The sequence below is a fragment of the Mercenaria mercenaria genome, chromosome 13 (genome assembly GCF_021730395.1).
Source record: "Mercenaria mercenaria strain notata chromosome 13, MADL_Memer_1, whole genome shotgun sequence".
NCBI lineage: Eukaryota > Metazoa > Mollusca > Bivalvia > Venerida > Veneridae > Mercenaria > Mercenaria mercenaria.
The window spans coordinates 38,069,137-38,089,457 of record NC_069373.1 but is presented as its reverse complement, the minus strand read 5'-3'; the positions used below and the strand labels follow the sequence as shown (position 1 = coordinate 38,089,457).

Genomic DNA, 20,321 nt, shown 5'->3' with positions numbered 1-20,321 from the left:
TGAGCAATTATTTTAATCAAAACACAACCCGTTTGCAAAACAACATGTCCCCCAAGATGATCTGTCAGAGGCAAGTGGGTATGTTGTTTTGTATGCTGCGACCTTGACCTTTGACCCAACAAAAAATAGGCAACCATTCTATAAAGAATGACAACAAAAAACTTTTAAAGTTATTGAGCAGGAACTATTTTCAGTCTAGAGGTCACCTGGTCTGTAGCCTTTGACCTACTGATCCTAAAAACCATAAGGGTCATATAACCACCACAGGCAATTATCCTTCAGTGTTAGGACTGTAGACCAATGTGTTCTTAAGTACTTGAGCCAGGATGTTTTCCAGTCTCAAGGTCACTGTGAACTTGACCTTTGACCTACTGATCCCGAAAACAGTACCGATCATCTACTAAACACAAGCAATCATCTTGTAATGTTTGATCATTGTGAGACCAAGCATTCTCTAGTCATTGATTGGACACCAAATGGTGTACCAACAGACCAACTGACAGACAATGAGCAAAACAATAATATCACCTCTGCTTCAAAGCATGGCATAACAGATGGGTTGACAATTTTTCATGCCAGTTTACAGAAACATTAACTAACTCAACTCTAGAAGATTTACAATAGATATGTTACATGATGTTTCAGTTAACATCATGTACATCAACACAACAGAATTGTTTGAAAAAAAAAGAAATGTTAAGGAGAATAACACACTAATAAGATAACAAAATTTTGAACAGAAACTACAATAACTTCATAGAGGGAAATGACTCTCAGCAAAATGATGTAACAGTTCTATTACTGGTATATCTTCATGTGAGTGTTCACAAAAGTGTTTTGCAGATAATGAACAAAAGGTAACATCATACTGACAATATTGATGAAGATCTGAAAAAGTGAATTTCTTGTCTTACAACAGGTGAGATACATGTACACTCTATCCAATACAAGTCTTATAAAATGTCTTCAACATTTGACCTAGTTTTATAACAGAGTGAACAATATACTGAGCCCATTATACCAGTCAGCTTCAGAATTATATTAGTGTCATGTGACCTATTTCAACATCTACAATAAATATGTGTATTTTATTCAAATGAATCTTAAAGAACACAATTATTTCTAACAAAGCAGTGAAGGAGACAGATTGTGTATGCAAATAAGCAAACAAAACAGATGAAACCCACTTGTTACAGCAAACATAATTACACACACACTGAACAAAGAGAAGACAAACACTGAAATTAAGCGAAGTAATACAATATATAAAAACCTACACTGTCCAATACAAAGTAAAAGCCCTGTTAAAATAAAAACACATTGATCAACAAAGCGCAGCATCAACTGATAGCTTTCTATTGTCCATACATGCGGATGCTGCTATGCTCTGTATATCACATCTTCAACACGTGCACTGTGTACTCATGCACGGCATATTTCATTGCATACAGTTCCAACAATTATTATATGCACCATCTATGACATAACATGCATGTTTAACCTGTATCAAAGCACATGCTAAAACTGCTTTTTTAACTATCCAACAACATGACATAATATGCAACAACTATTTTCATCATAACAACTTGAGAGACCTTAGACTAATCATTTGGAAACAGCCTCACCCATTTAAAGCAACTTTCCACTGAACAATTTAATTTTGTTACAGAGAAATATCGTTCCACTTGAAAGTCGTCAAAAAATTCTGTTTTCGACACTGGAGCTATAAAAATTGTTAAAATTTGCGTATTTTCAAGATTCTGATGGAAACACTAAATGTTGTTCAACAACACGTATCCATTAAATAGAATATAAAGATAACAGTTCAAGCTCGGGTCGCACAATGTTAACAGGAGCAAATACTCTCCTGTGACATGTAAAACAATGTCATCCTGTTCATGTCACGTACTAAGAAACCTTCACAGAAATGATTGACTGAAGAGGAGAGGAAACGGGCGAAACAGATATAAAAAACAACATGTTCTTTAAAGACCTTTACCATTCAAATAATGAGGGAAGCATGGGACAAATGGCAACATTTCAAAGGATTTGACAAAACTTCAAGTAAAGGACATCTGGCGATTTTTTTCCGTGCAGGAAAACCGCCGAAAATACTCTACTTTCAATTTCACGCTAAAAAAAAGTTCCACTACTACTTGAAAATAAGCGACTGCAAAATAACAAAATGGAACTCAAACATTGATGCTAATCTTTAACCTCAAGTGTACATGGAATTCCATTAAGAAGCACAAAATTCAATTAAAGACTCATTAATTAACTAAGGAAACTTGCCACAAAAAAAAGAAGCTCCAATATTTTACTTGTTCCCATGCGACATTAAGTAACAAATTTCACAGTATTCTGAAATGGTTTGGAACCAATTCAACTTTCAATACAAGGCGTTTATCTACAGTAAACATTAGGACTGTTTTACCAATAAGCGTATCAAATTCTGGCTGATAATCATCTTCCCTGGGAATAGCATGCTCATAATTCCTTGTTATTTGGAAAATAATTACATATAATTACACAATCGAGACACCAATCAAAAAACTTACAATACTTTTCCCAATTAGTGTAGAATTATACACCAATTTATGAGTTCTGGCTAATTCTGGGGACTGTATAACATGGCAAAAAATACATATAATACACGCATAATTAAACTTAATGTTTGTAACTGAACTGCTGACCAGGCTTACTAAAGGTGACAAGCACAATATAAACATGGTTTATGGGTGATCATTTTGCAAGTAACTGTCAGAAACAAAGTACAAGTTATGATGAAATGTTGTTTTTGTGTAGGCATAAACTAGACAGATTATTAAAGTACAATGCCTGCACAATAATGTTATATGTTTGGTAATATGAAACAACATCAACATAAATATTCCTAAATTGTTTGCCTTATCAAACTGTCAAACAGAACAGATCTAACAAAAGCACAGCTTTGTGCAGCAAAATTCACCTGAAGTAGTGTGTCTAAATCAAGTTTCATAATCACAAGTCAAAACATTCTGAAGATACTGAGTGGAAACTAAATTGCAATCAGCAGACGGACAACCAGCACTATTGCATAGCAAGTCTACCTGAACATTTAGCATGACAGTGTCCATGACCTTTCACGAGGAGACTTTAAAATCAAGATGAGTTCATAGTGAATTTGCTTTTTTTGTAATACTGGTCACTATGGTCTTGACCTCTGACCTCTCAAAACCATTTTAGCCCAGTCATTTCCCTCTGACAATGTGCATGCTAAGTTTGAAGTTTGTATATTAAGTTGTTTTTAAAATGCTGAGAGGGCCCATTTACTGTACTAACAGTCAACTTGACATAGACCTTTTACCAAAAAAAAAACATTAACGGTGATCAACTGCACAAGAAATATGTCTATCAAGTTTAAGGATTGTAGGTCAAGGCATTCTAAAGATATTCAGCCGAACAATGATTTGTCCTAACAATCACCATGACCTTGACCTTTGGCCCACTCACCAAAAATTTATTAGGGTCATTCAATGCCTACAGGTAATGTTCTAAATAAGTTTAGGATTGTTGGTTAAGGGGTTATCAATTCACTGACAAGAAACAATTTTTTGTACAAATAGTCACTGTGCCCTTGATGTTTAATCAACTGACCTCAAAATCAATACAGGTCATTCAATGCCCATGAACTATGTGCGTATCATGTTTGAGGATCATAGGTCAAAGCACTCTGAAAATACTGAGCAAAAATAAAATTGCTTTCTAACAGACAGGCAGACAACCAATACCATTAAATAATATGTCCCTTGAAGCATATAAAACTTACTTGATTGAAAAGTAACAGCAAAACATTGGACTAATTTCATTAATTTTGTAACCTTATGGACATTAAATATCCCAGTCACACTAGGTTAAGAAGTAAAATGGTAATAATGCTTTCAAAATGGCAAAGTAAAAGATCCTAAATCAAGTTATTTGGACCTGCAACCAGCTGGTATGTGCAGCCTCTAATAAGTTACACAGACCTCGCATCTATAACATTTACAGGACTATACAGTTACGAGTTTTTAATGTTCTTAAGCATATCAGTGCCAGCATACATTGAGCCGTGGGTTGACAGCAAAGTTAGAATATAAAGCATCACATGACAAAATTGTTGTTCACAAGTTTTAAAGTAACTATCCTGTACAACCGCAGGAATGGATTTTGTGTGTTACTTGTAACTTCAACAGTTTATTTTGCTGAATATTGCAAATTTTCCTAGTTTCGTTAAATATCTTATAAATTCCCATTGGTGATTGGCCTATTGATTTGTCTTACAGGATAGTTATCAACAATGTGTTTAATCGAGTAAAACCAACAGACAAAATCCTGAAGAATTTTTCTACAGTACAATAACCACTTTGATCATTGCCCAAAAAACAGTCACATTCAGCCAATTTTGACTTTTCTTTCACATAAAATAATCTGCTTTTTTGTCCAATGTCTTACAAGCTGTATACGACTGAAGTGTTTTTTTTTTCAAAGTAATGTACTACTAAGTAGTTTTTTCATTGACATGATATAAGAATAGAATTCACAAAATCTATTTCCATAGAAGGTATTTTTTCTGTCTTTGTTTTTCATTTAAATCATAATAAAGGGCAGAATTTCATGATTTTCTAATTATAACAAATTTTATTGCAACAAACGATCTACAATTATAAGTTTTACCTCAGAATAAAATCATAGTAAGTTTATAACAAGTTTTGTTCATTTGGATCATATTAACCCTTAGCCTGCTGCAGGCGAATTTAACAGCCTTTGCAAACAGTTTGGAACCAGATCAGACGCCGATTAAATCGGCGTCTGATCAGGTTCCAAGCTGTTTGCTACTCTGACAATATTTCTTCCAATTTTAGAGCAAATTTAATGAACTTAACAATTTTAGCAGACGACATTTGCAGCAGACGACAATTTACCTAGCATGCTAAAGGTTAATTAAAAGAATAATTTTTGCGGCCAACTACTGTTGCATCTCAGATGCATCTATCCTATTACACATTTTTCACAGGGATGGAGGTAGGGGGAGGAGTGGGGCACTTATTTGAGAACCTAAGCTGTTGTAGCAAATGCCTCACATAGTTTTGTTAAGGATGACAGTTTTATCTTGTGCAGTTGCTGGCAATCTACTTAAATTAAAGACAACTTTCAAGGCTGAGAAAAGTATTTTTCAGTAAAAAAGAATTGGTAGAGGGTATTAAAAAGGCAAAAGTCTTTATATGGCAGCTCAATTGGTCACAGTCTGGTCTCAAATGGACACAGTCTGGCCGGCCTCAAGCAAGATTCACTTCTTTCTAAAAATAACATCAATTTTCATCTGAAGTATTCCACAGAGATGGAAATCATAGAAATCTATGCAAAAAAGGAAGTGGTATATACCCTAGTGTACAAAATATATTTATTGAAATCAATCAGTGTTTCAGTTCAGAGCATACTAAGTGATAACTTGCCCTAAAGAAGATAAAAACCAAACAAATATAGCAGAAATAGTCATAAGTCTAGACTTTTTTAATGAATGTTGTTTTAGGGCAATGAGGAAATTGGATTCACCAGACATTACATAATTTTATAACATTAGATCATTTTCTGCCATATTTCAAAATGATTAAAATATTTCCCATGTTTACACAGTGTTATACTGGCTCTCAATAAAACGCGATTCCTGACAGATCTTAAATGGCTTGGCCAACATTAACTTTTTGCAGACTTTGATGGGTAGCAGCTTTTAATGTAATTCCTTTACAATTTTCGCTTGAAGTTTCATTTTGTATCTATTGGCCAAATACCCTGTGCTGTCCTATATATATATTCTGTAGTGTATATAGAACAGATAAACACAATACTTACCCTGTTTGAATAGGCAAGTTCCATGGATTCAGTGGACAGTTTACACAGGGCATCAATCAGATGATGCAATGCCACGTCATCTAAATACCTGAAATGTAAAAACGTAGTTCTTTATTATGTTTTTTTTTTGTTGGGTATAACATCACATCAACACAATTATAGGTCATGTGGTGATATGGTGAACTTCCAGCTTAGATGGTAGTGAAGGTGCCTAGCTGCCCCGCCGTGCATTATTTCATCATGGCGGGCACCTAGGTAGAACTATGGACATTCCGTAAGCCAGGTTTGTGAAAATTCATAATGTGAACAGGAGCTGTCCGTAAGACAGCGCGCCCCACTATTCAGGGATTAAACAGTAAAATGAATATATGTCTGAATAAGAGACCTCTACTATAAAACGAAGATACACCAAGGGGCATCATTCCATCAAATACACAAACAAGAGTTATTAGGATTGTTACAACAAATGCAGATGATGATGGTTAAGATATATTTTGAGTTTCAAGTCATTATCTTATATAGTACCAAAGTTATGTCCAGAAAACGAAGTTTGTTAAAAACATTCAAGTATAAAAGGGGCATAATTTGGTCAAAAATACAAATCAGAGTTATGGGGATTGTTACCACACATGCAGATGATGGTGATAAAGATACATTTTAAGTTTCAAGTCTTTATCTTATATTGCATTAAAGTAATATCCAGAAAGCGAAGATTGCGAAAAAAATTAAGTACAAAGGGGACATAATTCTGTCGAAAATACAATTAGAGTTATGGGGTATGTAACCACTCATGCAGATGATGATTATAAACAAATATTTTTAATTTCAAGTCATTATCTTTTAAAGTACCAAAGATATGTCTATTAATAAAGCTTTTGAAAAAATTAACACGAAAATAATTCCAAGTATAACTCCTTTGTGACCTTGACCTTGAGTATAATGGGCCCAGCCCCTGCATATATAATGTTTGTATGCTGGACAATGTTTAAAAGAACTTACAGTAAGATATAAGCAAAAGTAACAAAGTTATGACAGAAAAATAAAGGTTGCCGAAAAACTTTAACCTTAAAAATAACCTAAGTATAAGACCTTGGTGACCTTGACCTTGGGTATAATGGGCCCAGTCCCTGTACATACTTTGTTTGCATATTGGACAATGTTTATGTAAAGTTACAGTAAGATATAAGCAATAGTAACAAAGATATGACAGAAAAATAAAGGTTGCCGAAAAACTTTAACCTTAAAAATAATTAAAGTATAACAGCTTGGTGACCTTGACCTTGGGTACAATGGGCTCAGCCCCTACGCATACTTTGTTTGCATACTGGACAATGTTTATGTGAAGTTACAGTAAGATATCAGCAATATTAACAAAGATATGACAGAAAAACAAAGGTTGCCGAAAAACTTTACCTTAAAAATAACCTAAGTATAACAGTGTGGTGACCTTGACCTTGGGTATAATGGGCTCAGCCCCTACACATACATTGTTTGTATACTGGACAATGTTTATGTGAAGTTACAGTAAGATATCAGCAATAGTTACAAAGATATGACAGAAAAACAAAGGTTGCCGAAAAACTTTAACCAAGAAGGGTCAAGCCGACGCCAACGCAGACGCCAACGCCTACACCGGGGCGAATAGTATAGCCCCCCTATTCTCTGAATAGTGGAGCTAAAAATGAAGCAAAAAGCCTTAAATCTACAAAAATAAGACATAATCAATAAGCGTTCTGAAAAAAAAAGTCCTTTTTTCTGACACAAGAGCATGCATATTTATAAAAATGTTACAGTTCGTAAAATCTTTTCTGGTTTACAATGAATCAGAAGTATCTTCTTTGTACAAATGTTTCTATATGAGCTACGCCATGAGAAAACCAACATAGTGGGTTTGTGACCAGCATGGATCCTGACCAGACAGCACGGATATAGTTGAAACTCAGTATCCCAAACTGGCTAAATATCTCAAAATTCCACCTAATCCAAAGACATTTTCAAGTCCCATCAAAACTCTCTAAAGTACATGGCTTCACTTGATGTAGGTGAAATTTAATGTACTACAACTCCAGATGTGTCAGAGTCGATCTAAACAGCCTTCAGTCAAATTGCTATGTATAATCCTCTTCATGTGTCAAAGTAAAAAAAAAAAAGGTTGCATCATGCATTGCTAAATTTCTATAATGAATTTGTCCGTCTTTCAATTCGGACAGAACCATTGACTGTTAAAAGGGGTGCTTACCAAAAAGATACCGACTGAATGACAAACAGTGCAGATCTTGATCAGACTGCATGGATGATCCGCACTGGTTGCAAAGGCAGACTCAATCATGTCCAGCATAATAAGGGCTAAAGTTGGTGGCAAATATAACAAGTCAATAATTAATATATTTAAGTAATTTGTTTAAAGCTACCTTTCAATGGACATGTTGCCTCATCAAACCTAAGGCTTTTGCTAGGAGAATACACAGAGTATCTGTTCATTGTCTGAATTATCACAGAATGTATCTTCATGTGATTATCTCTGTGACCAGTTGTGCTGGAGATATGAAATTTACTAAGAATGTTCAAATATTTGTCTTGAGTCACAATCTTAGCACAGAATCGTGTTTTCTTCTGTTATCCAATACTAAAAATTGACCGATTTGTGCACACGTCAACAACTGGACGCCCAAGTGTCTAAATTAATATAAATTACAAACATCTGACCCCAATGACCTTGACCTTTAAGGTATCTGACCTAAATCCATTCCTAAGATCAATTTGAGAAGCTTGCTATAAAACTTTAATCAGCATTATTACAATATATGACCCAAATGACCTTGACCTTAACGATGCCTGACCCTATACTATCAGAGGTCTGTTCTGTATTAAATTCAACCCTTATGGGAGGTCTATTGATAATAGGGGCAAGAGTGAAAGGCAATGACAATGCAACATCTCTCCTTCTTCTTTAAATAGTCCAGATAATAAAGTCAATGAAAAACTGTGTTTCAAATACTTAGAACTCTCAAAATGTGTAAGTTCTGTCAACATGTACATGTATATTGAGGCTATGACAACGCATTTAGCAAATAGCCCCTGCACCTAGTTTATTTTAGGTTGAATTCTGGTTATTCTGAAACAAAATGCTCAGTATTTTGGTATTTGAGAAACCAAGTTTCAACAATCAAACATGTGACAATCACATTATTGCATGTTTAATATTACTTTATCTAAACAGAAACAGGATGAAGTGGATCTAGATTGCTTCAAATAAATCATGGACTAGACAAATATTAATTTTTATCATCAAATGAATCAGTTTCAGTTACATCTCCTAGTCAAATCAAGTAAAGTAAAAAAAAATAATTGATTTTTTTTTTCTAGTTCAGAGGCTCATGTCCAACTTTTCATATAATTTTCATACACTAGATACCTGTTTCTGTCAGTATGATAGACAGATTGGCTGAAAATAACCAAATTTAACAAATCTTCGCTATAATTATTTTAGCCGGCTATCCAGCTAATCAATAACTAAAACATAATTCTATCAGTCTGTTCTCTTACCAAATTACCATTTAAATCTAACCACTGTCTTATTTGTGTTGTAAGCATTTTGGAATCTTTGCTTCACATTCAAACAAAAACTGATTTCCACATGACCTTGTTCTCCTCAAGAAAAACTTCCTAATGGATGACATTACCATATTTGACTAGCACAAAGTAACTCATTAGTAAAACATTTCTAGGAAAACATGCTTTCCTGTTTCCATTTCCACCAAGAAGGCCTTGATATGATTAAAATAAATTCTGCATCCAAACAAACAAATTAAAGTAGTTCCATTAGCAGTGCTCATTGTCATGCTGACAGATAGTAATTCTTGAAAAGAAATAGTGCAAGTACATTAATCAGGTAACAAAATACACAATGAGCCTGTTAAGTCAGCATGGAAAACCAATTGTAAAATTAGCTGGAAACATGTGACAACATCTTTAACTCTATTAGAGAACACATAGAGGCACTAATAGCTTGATGAAACAGAACGTTTTATTTCATTAAGGCTTTAAAATTGACCTGACATCATCTTAGGTTGCAGCTTCGCTAACAGATTTCTAAACAAAACAAACCTGCCCCTCTCGTTTTTGTACCATCCACTTCAGAGCAGAACAAATTAATCAGGAAAAAGTTTTTGCTGAATAGCTGCAATGAATTTAAATTGTTCCTGCTGATGGTGAAGTTTCCTTAAACCTGGACGTCTTTTATCGAGGTCATACTAAAAGACCTTAAAGTACAGAATGCTATTAATTCCAAAGGGAGAAATTATTGTGTACAGTTGAACTTTGTTCGTTTGAACTCGACAGGACTGGCAAATTTTATTCCAGTTATCAGTATAGTTCGAGCCATCAAATTAAATACAGTGAAACACTGCTCGCTCGAACATTGATGACTCAAGCACACAAGCTCACTCAAGCAATTCATGTGGTCCCGGCCGATTTCCTTCTATTTTCTATGCGAAATTACCATGGCTGGGTAGAGCATCGATAACTCGATTGCTCGAGCATGACATTTGGTCCCTGTGTATCAATTTATTCTTTGTTTCTTCTGGCAAACTCGAGCAGAAGTGTCAAAATTTTTCACACCTTCGGCGGTCAGAATGTATCGGTTAATCAAAAATTTTCACACACTGTGAGAATTGCGTAGTCTATTCCCAGACTATCTTAAATGTTTGTTTGTCAGTATATTTGATTTTATAAAGAGATTAATTATTGATAAATGGTTAAAGAAAAGTTTAATTGATCAAATATGATCAATTACTGATTAGTCAAAACATCTTTTCTGCGGGATCGAGAAGATAGTTATGAGATTTTAGTATTTTAATCAGCAGTTGTTTGCATGCAAATGAAGGAAATAATACAGCCTTTTCATTAAATTGAGACGATAATTATGGTATGCACTTGTTGATGAACATAAACAAGAGGACCATGATGGTCCTGAATCGCTCACCTGTTCCCACATGACCCAGTTTTGAGTACGACGTCGTTTTTTCTATTATTTAACATAGTGACCTAGTTTTTACCCAGTTTCAAAACTGACCTAGATATCATCAAGACGAACATTCAGATCAATTTTCATGCAGATCCATTGAAAAATATGGCCTCTAGAGAGGCCAAAAGATTTTTGTAATTTTAGACCTACTGACCTAGTTTTTGACCGCAGTTGACCCAGTTTCAAACTTGACCTAGACATCATCAAGATGAAAATTCAGACCAACTTTCATACAGATCCCATGAAAAGTATGGCCTCTAGAGAGGTCACAAGTTTTTTTTTATTATTTGACCTACTGACCTAGTTTTTTAAGGCATGTGACCCAGTTTCAAACTTGACCTAGATATCATCAAGGTGAACATTCTGACCAATTTTCATGAAGATCCATTCAAGGGTATGGCCTCTAGAGAGGTCACAAGGTTTTTCTATTTTAAGACCTACTGACCTAGTTTTTGATCGCAGTTGACCCAGTTTCAAACTTGACCTGTATATCATCAAGATAAACATTCAGACCAACATTTATACAGATCCCATGAAAAATATGGCCTCTAGAGAGGTCAAAACGTTTTTTCATTATTTGACCTACTGACCTACTTTTTGATGGCACCTGACCCACTTACGAATTTGACCTAGATATCATCAAGATGAACATTCTGACCAATTTTTATGGAGATCCATTCACAAGTATGGCCTCTAGAGAGGTCACACAGTTTTTGTTTTTTCAAACCTATAAAATAGTTTTGACCACAGAACCTGTTTCGAACTTGACTTAGATCTCATCAAGATGACATTCAGACAATTTCATAAAGATCCATGAAAATATGGCTCAGAGAGATCACAAGCTTTTTCTATATTTGACCTATGTACCTAGTTTTGAAGGACGTGACCAGTTTCAAACTACTATGAGTATCATCAAGGTGCAACATTTGACCAATTTTCATGAAGGCTTGTGTAATTATGAGCCTCTAGTGAGTGTCACAAGGTTTTTCTATTTTCAACTACTGCCTTAGTTTTGGACCACACTGACCAGTTTCAGAATTGATAGATATCATCAAGGTGAAATTTGACAATTTTCCATGTAAGATCTCATGAAATATTTTATAGGCATCTAGAAAGGACCTAAGTGTGTTTTTATTTTTGATACTGAACTTAGTTGTTTGACCGACAGGACCTGTTCGAATTGATTTATTCATTCAAGTGAACTTCGACCAACTTTCATACAGATCCTGAAAAATTATGGCCTTAGAGAAGTTAAACATAGGTTTTTCTATTATTTGGACATTACCTAGTTTTTGAAGGCACATGAACCAGTTGTCGAATGACTTGTCCTAGATTATCAATGGTTGATCGTTCTTTGGAAATCGACCAATTTCATGAAATCTTGTGAATATTCGCCTCTAGAAGGTACAAGGTTTTCATTTTAGACCTAATGACCTAGTTTTGGACCGCACATGACCAGTTTGAATTGACATATGATTTATAAGAGAAATTTGACAATATTTAAAGAAGTTCATGAAAAATGTGACTCTGTGTGGTCACAACAAATTTACTGCCGGGACGACGGATGACGATGAACGCGGTAGCTGCGTGATACAAAAAGTTTTCTAACCTTGTACATTTGGTGACTGGTGACTAATAAAAAACAAGTCTTAGTTGTTTCTTCACATGTGCCATTTATGTTTGGGTTGCTCGAAACCATGGATAACTGGAGCATTTTGCTCATCCCCTTGCGACCTCGAGCGAGCGGTGTTTAACTGTATACTATGTAGGGACTTTGCCGGGACGTGACAATGAGTTCCATTGAATGGTGAGTATTATCTGGAGAACAATCATTTAGTAAACTAATCTTGCACATTTTTGACACAATATATTCCTTGCATGTTTACTCAATGTGAAACATTGTACTGTCTACACACTGTGAAACATTGACTGTTTACTCACTGTGAAACAGTGTACTGTCTACACACTGTGAAACATTGACTGTTTACTCACTGCGAAACAGTGTACTGTCTACTCACTGTGAAACACTGACTGTTTACTCACTGTGAAACATTGACTGTTTACTCACTGTGAAACATTGTACTGTCTACACACTGTGAAACATTGACTGTTTACTCACTGTGAAACAGTGTACTGTCTACAGACTGTGAAACACTGACTGTTTACTCACTGTGAAACATCGACTGTTTACTCACTGTGAAACATTGTACTGTCTATACACTGTGAAACATTGACTGTTTACTCACTGTGAAACATTGACTGTCTACTCACTGTGAAACAGTGTACTGTCTACACACTCTGAAACATTGACTGTCTATCCTGGTGACACGTGTTACTGTAAACTGTGTAACATTGCGGTCGTATCATGATGAATCAGTTTACTGGTAACAACTGTGAAACATTTGACTTTTACTCATGCAAACGTTGTATGTCTACTCACTGTGAAACACTGACTGTTTACTCACTGTGAAACATTGACTGTTTACTCACTGTGAAACATTGTACTGTCTACACACTGTGAAACATTGACTGTTTACTCACTGTGAAACAGTGTACTGTCTACACACTGTGAAACATTGACTGTTTACTCACGGTGAAACATTGTATTGTCTACACACTGTGAAACATTGACTGTTTACTGTCTACACACTGTGAAACATTGACTGTTTACTCACTGTGAAACATTGTATTGTCTACACACTGTGAAACATTGACAGTTTACTGTCTACACACTGTGAAACATTGACTGTTTACTCACTGTGAAACAGTGTACTCACTGTGTAACAGTGTACTGTCTACTCACTGTGAAACATTGACTGTTCACTCACTGTGAAACAGTGCACTGTCTACTCACTGTGAAACATTGACTGTTTACTCACTGTTAAACATTGTACTGTTTACTCACTGTGAAACATTGTACTGTTTACTCACTGTTAAACACTGTACTGTTTACTCACTGTTAAACATTGCACTGTTTGTGTGTTTACTTACTGTGAGCTCTCAAACAAGCGAGACAACATGGATGAGAGTACTGGTAGGTCAGCCATCACAGCTGTCGTGATAACAGCACCTGTGGAGTCCGGCTGACTGGCCTTCAAACTGCCACCACTTGACGGTTTCAAACCTAGGATCCACACTAGATGCTGTAAGAACAAACAAGTGAAGGATTAAATCCCCTACTGGAAGTTGACTTGTTATCCCAACTGGAGTAAAACCTGATGGTCTGATATCTGTCAATGATATATAATATAATTATACAATATTGTGCTATATATACAATATGTTACAACACATAACATTTGGATTAAAATTTGCAGATATAAAAATCTACTGTTGTTAATTATAACATAAATACATATAAAAAAGTATTTTTAATAACATTTCATTTCTGAATTAGTGGGAAAGTAAGAGAAGAATATAATTAAATACTTCACCATATTAAAAGAGTCATTCTGATGAGTATACAACAACAGTTTTCTTTTAATTGGGTCCTTCGTGACAGATGAAAATTTTCCAGAACTAAAGTTAAAGTAAAGGAATACCATTGCAAAGTACTACAGCTTATAAAAACTCAAACACTATTATATTGACCTACCCATATAATAGTCAGTACATGATGCCAAACTGTACTTAGAGTACCTCCATGGCAACATGCTACAGCTTACAATAAATATTGTATCATAGTGTCCTATCTGTACATTGTATCATAGTGACCTACCTGTACGTTGTATCATAGTGACCTACCTGTACGTTGTATCATAGTGACCTACCTGTACGTTGTATCATAGTGACCTACCTGTACATTGTATCATAGTGACCTACCTGTACACTGTATCATAGTGACCTATCTGTACACTGTATCATAGTGACCTATCTGTACACTGTATAATAATGACCTATCTGTACACTGTATCATAGTGACCTATCTGTACACTGTATCATAGTGACCTATCTGTACACTGTATCATAGTGACCTATCTGTACATTGTATAATAATGACCTATCTGTACTTTGTATCATAGTGACCTATCTGTACACTGTATCATAGTGACCTATCTGTACATTGTATAATAATGACCTATCGTATAGCAGGTTATTTCTGCGGGGGCAATATTTCTGCGTTTCTGCGGTCTCTCGGTAGAATCGCAAAAATATTTCCAGCAGAATATACATCCAGCAAAAATTTAAAACGCAAAAAATCTGCATTTTTTTTAAATTTCACCAACGTTGTTTCACGCTATGTTATCCGAGGTAATCCGAAGTTCACAATTGCCTGGTCTAATTATTGAAAATTACCGTCGTCATCTAACAATTACCGATAGTGGTATAATCATGATAATTAGGTGTGATGGTCAGTCAAAGTCCTAACTGTTAATCCTTCAGAAAACGTTTTTCTTTTGTGAATGAAATAAACTGAGTGAATTTCACTTGTGTTGTTCTTATTAATCCCTTGTGGCGATCATCTAAACAATTGATACTTTAGTAACCTTTATATAAGTGTAACCGTTATATATATATACCGTATTTTGTAGTTGCTGTTTGTGCAATGATTTATTGTTGTTGGACTTATATTTTTTCATTTCGCAAATTATTATATCCTACAATGTATTCATTAAATACAAAGATACTTTACTGCAGTTAACAGTAATTTAGCTTATTGTTTTCATACGCTATCATTCTCACAAGGTCCGATCATGCGAGGAATTACCTCCTCCTTGGCATCGAAAACGCAGAAATTTCTCTTCCATTTTAAGTGAAAACGCAGAAATAAAACACGCAGAAATTTGTTTCACATTTTTTTGGGCCAAAACGCAGAATATTTTGACCGCAGAAATAACCCGCTATACGGTATCTGTACATTGTATCATAGTGACCTATCTGTACACTGTATCATAGTGACCTATCTGTACATTGTATCATAGTGACCTATCTGTAAATTGTATCATAGTGACCTATCTGTACACTGTATCAAAGTGACCTATCTGTACTTTGTATAATAATGACCTATCTGTACACTGTATCATAGTGACCTATCTGTAAAGAGGTCAGTACAAAATACCAAACCGTACTAGGAATACCTCCATGGCAATGGGCTACAGTTAACAAAAAATCAAACATTGTATTTTAGTGACCTACCCTTAAAAGGGTCAGTGCACAATGCCAAGCTGTACTAGGAATATCACCATGGCAACTGGCTACAGTTAACAATAACTCAAAACATTAAAAAGGTCAGTACATGATGCCAAAATTTGCTAGGAATACCTCCATGACAACATGCTACAATTAACAACAAGGCAGTCTGAAAGACAGCTATATCCCCCACCATTGTTATGGATAGTGAAAGGGTTTATGGTATTGGGTGGAATCATAAAACAATCGAGTTGTGACCTTGACCTTAAGCTGGCAGGGGTGAAATTTGAATTCTGCACACTGTCTTGATAAGGGAAATATTACAGCCAAGTAATATTAAAATCCTGCAAGGGGTTTAGGAGATACAGAGCAGACATAAAATGGAAGGCTCAAACATTTGACCCGGAGTTGTGACTATGACCTTAAGCCAACATGGCTGACTCGTAAGTTCTGCACATCCTCTTGATGAGGTGATCATTTGACCCAAGATTCATGATTATCCTTCAAGGGGTTAAGGAGATACAGAGCGGACACAAAATGGAAGGCTCAAACTTTTGACCTCGAGTTGTGACCTTGACCTTGAGCCGACATGGCTGACTTATGGGTTCTGCACATCGTCTTGATGAGGTGATTATTTGATCCAAGTTTCATGATTATCCTCCAAGGGGTTTAGGAGATACAGAGCGGACACAAAATGGAAGGCTCAAACCTTTGACCTTGAGTTGTGACCTTGGCCTTGAGCTGACATGGCTGACCCATGAGTTTGCACATCGTCTTGATAAGGTGATCATTTGACCCAAGTTTCATGAAAATCCTTCAAGAGGTTTATAGGAGATACAGAGCAGACACAAAATGTTATGGAAGCACAGAAGACGGAAGGACGGCTGGAGACCATTTCTATAACCCCCACCACTTATGACGAGGGATTAATAACTCAAACATTGTATGATAGTGACCTACCTGAAAAATGGTCAGTACAAGATGTCAAGCTCTACTGAGGATACCTTTGTAGCAAAGGGCTAATTAAAAATAACTCATTGTATTTTAGTGAACTACCGTTTAAAAGAGAACATCCCCATGGCAATGGGCTACAGGTTACAAAAGCTAATACACTGCCTTATAGGGACATACCTATAGAGTGGTCATTATAAATGCCAAGCTGTACTGAGAATACCTCCATGACAATGAACCTTAGCTTAATACCATATCATACACTGTATTGATAGACACCTACCTATAGAGTGGTCATTATAAATGCCAAGCTGTACTGAGAATACCTCCATGACAATGAACCTTAGCTTAATACGATATCATACACTGTATTGATAGACACCTACCTGTAGAGTGGTCAGTATAAATACCAAGCTGTAATGAGAATACCCCCATGACAATGGGCTACAGCTAACAATGATCTCATATACTGTATGACAGTGACCTACCTGTAGATTGGTTCACAGTTTAAGATGCTAAGCTGTACTGTGAAAACCTCCATGGCAATGGACCTTAGCTAAATATGATCTCATACAATGTATGACAGTGACCTACCTGTAGATTGGTTCACAGTATAAGATGCTAAGCTGTGCTCTGAAAACCACCATGGCAATGGACCTTACCTAAATATGATCTCATACAATGTACGACAGTGACCTACCTGTAGCGTGGTCAGTACAAGATGCCAAGCTGTACCTAGAATACCTCCATGGCAATGGGCTACAGCTAACAATGATCTCATACACTGTATATTCTTTGCTGTTAACTGAAATATCAAACACCTTATATTAATTGTTTTGTTGGGTTTAACATCGCACCAACACAAGTATAGGTCATACGGCGAGTTTCCAGATTTGATGGTGGAGGAAGACCCCAGGTGCCCCTCTGTGCATTATTTCATCATGACAGGGCACCTGGGTAGAACCACCAACCTTCCATAAGCCAGCTGGATGGCTTCCTCACATGAAGAATTCAATGCCCAGAGTGGTCAGGGGCAAGTGATTCCATGTCAGCGACCTTAACCACTCAGCTACAGAGGCACTCTCTTACATTAAAATATCATTTCCAGTTAGTAAAACTATTTTATTATCTCAGAAAATGAAATCTGAAATTTGGTAATCAGTATAGATTATATCATACCATAGGCCTACTTATATACAGCATCGTTATTTCTAGATAAACACATTCAAAGATGCTTTAAACACATAAAAAACACAATGGCAGCCACTCAAGCATGCAATTCATCCTCTACTGGGGACACAATGAGACAATGAGATAACAGCAAGTGTAGTTTTTAGCCTAGATATTCTGTAGTTTCCCTTTACTGGAATGGCGAAAAACGTAAACAAACTTGTTTCAAAGCTGGAAAATTGTTACACCTGTGTAGAATATGCACTCACGAGTCGGGGTAAAAAGACTGTGCATTATACACAAGTATCTATGGTATGAATTGTATAAATGACAAAGAAGATATGTATTGAGACTGTGGTACTTCATTTCAAAGCTACAATAATCAAAACACATACTATGTAATTCACACACTAGAAACCATAAATAGAACTCAAACTGACATCAATATAAGAACTAAGGAGCCCCCCAAATCTTTTTCAAACATGGGCAGGCTGCTTCTTACCACAAGCGAAACATTACAGAATTACGACAATTAATGCATTTATAATGGGAAAAAAAGTATGTCTGCAACCTTAATCATGAAGTCACATGAACATAATCTATTGTAATCTATACTCTTGATGCAAATAAATACTTATACCATAACTGGTCCTTGATGAGCCCCGACAGCCAGGGCTGCTGTAGGAAGAGGTGTACCAACAGCAACGACCTGGGACCTTTCATTGGCTTCCAAGTTTGTTGACTGCAAATCTTGGCTTGGAGATCTTGCATGACCTGAAAATAATTTGACATTTTTACTTAAAAGTTTTTGGGGTTTTTTTTACTATAAACCTAAGTTATTTGATGTATTGTATGTATATGATTCTGTTTGTACTCTATCTACTCAAGACTGTTCTTGTAACACTGACAAGCTTTTAAGGTAGATCTGCATATTGGATCAAAAAATTTTTCTGCAATGCAACCTGATTTTTCAAAATTTCCAAATATACTTAGAAAATCTGGCAAATAAAAAATATCGGGTTGTGCGCTTAATTTTTTGCTACAGTGATTTTAAAATTTGGACCTCACACACATTTTCTTGATGGAAGTCTATGGAAAAATCACAATTTTGGTAACAGAACTTTTTCTACAATGTAGATTTTAATGAAAATTCTCACAGTCATTAATATATTGCCTTTAATATGGTGAAATGATATGAGCAGCACCATGAAAAAAACCAACATAGTGCATCAGTGACCAGCATGGATCCAGACCAGACTGCACATCTGCGCAGTTTGGTCAGGATCCATGCTGTTCGCTAATGGTTTCTCTAATTGCAATAGGCTTTGAAAGCGAACAGCATGAATCCCGGTCGCAAATGCACTATGTTGGTTTTTCTCATGGTGCGGCTCATATGAGCCAGGCCATGGGAAAACCAACATAGTGGGTTTGCGACCAGCATGGATCCAGACCAGCCTGCGCATCCGCGCAGTCTGGTCAGGCTCCATGCTGTTCGCTTTTAAAGCCTATTGGAATTGGAGAAACTGTTAGCGAACAGCATGGATCCTGACCAGACTGCGCAGATGGGCAGGCTGGTCTGGATCCATGCTGGTCGCAAACCCACTATGTTGGTTTTTCTCATGGTGCGGATCATATGTATATTCCATGTGCTTCTTTTGGGATAATTGCTCATGATTAATTTCAAGCTGACTTTAATTTACTCACAAATTACCATAAATTCATAAAATGGTTTTCATTTCCGTACAATCAATCCAACCTTTATACTACATTATCCGGATAAATGACGCTACCCCATTACTTCCGGTTTATCAAATGTGCAGAACTACCTTAAATAATAACAGTACTATGACTATTTCATAAAATCAATATGCCATAAACTTATACATTGTTTTTCATTTCATTTTTTTCATAAGCTTGTTAACAGGCCTTCAAGACATTTGGGCAACTGATGCAACATGGTGTACAAACTTCACTCGTTTCCTAGCTCCCAAGGAGATTATTTGCAATGCTGTTGTAGGTCTAATCTGAAAATTATTTTGCAGAAACCATGGAGTCTAAAATAACAATTACTGGTATCTGAAGTCAGTATTTACTTCTAAAGAGTGAACACTATTGAAATCTTGTTGTTACTCTTAAACAGGTGTGTTTATTACCAATGTTATCTAATGGAAAG

The 20,321-nt window shown here is 35.8% G+C and overlaps 1 protein-coding gene across 4 annotated transcripts in view; it reads right to left on the bottom strand.

The window, feature by feature from the left end:
• Positions 1–20,321, bottom strand: part of LOC123528756 (protein MON2 homolog) — a 553,363-nt gene that overhangs the window by 495,288 nt on the left and 37,754 nt on the right. For all 4 annotated transcript variants that reach the window (XM_053521587.1, XM_053521589.1, XM_053521588.1 and 1 more), the window contains 4 exons: positions 18,789–18,922; positions 17,679–17,783; positions 13,889–14,040; positions 5,872–5,959 (listed from right to left, as the gene is read on the bottom strand). In XM_053521587.1, coding sequence (XP_053377562.1) covers positions 5,872–5,959; positions 13,889–14,040; positions 17,679–17,783; positions 18,789–18,922 — 479 coding nt within the window. The remainder of the gene's footprint in view (positions 1–5,871; positions 5,960–13,888; positions 14,041–17,678; positions 17,784–18,788; positions 18,923–20,321) is intronic.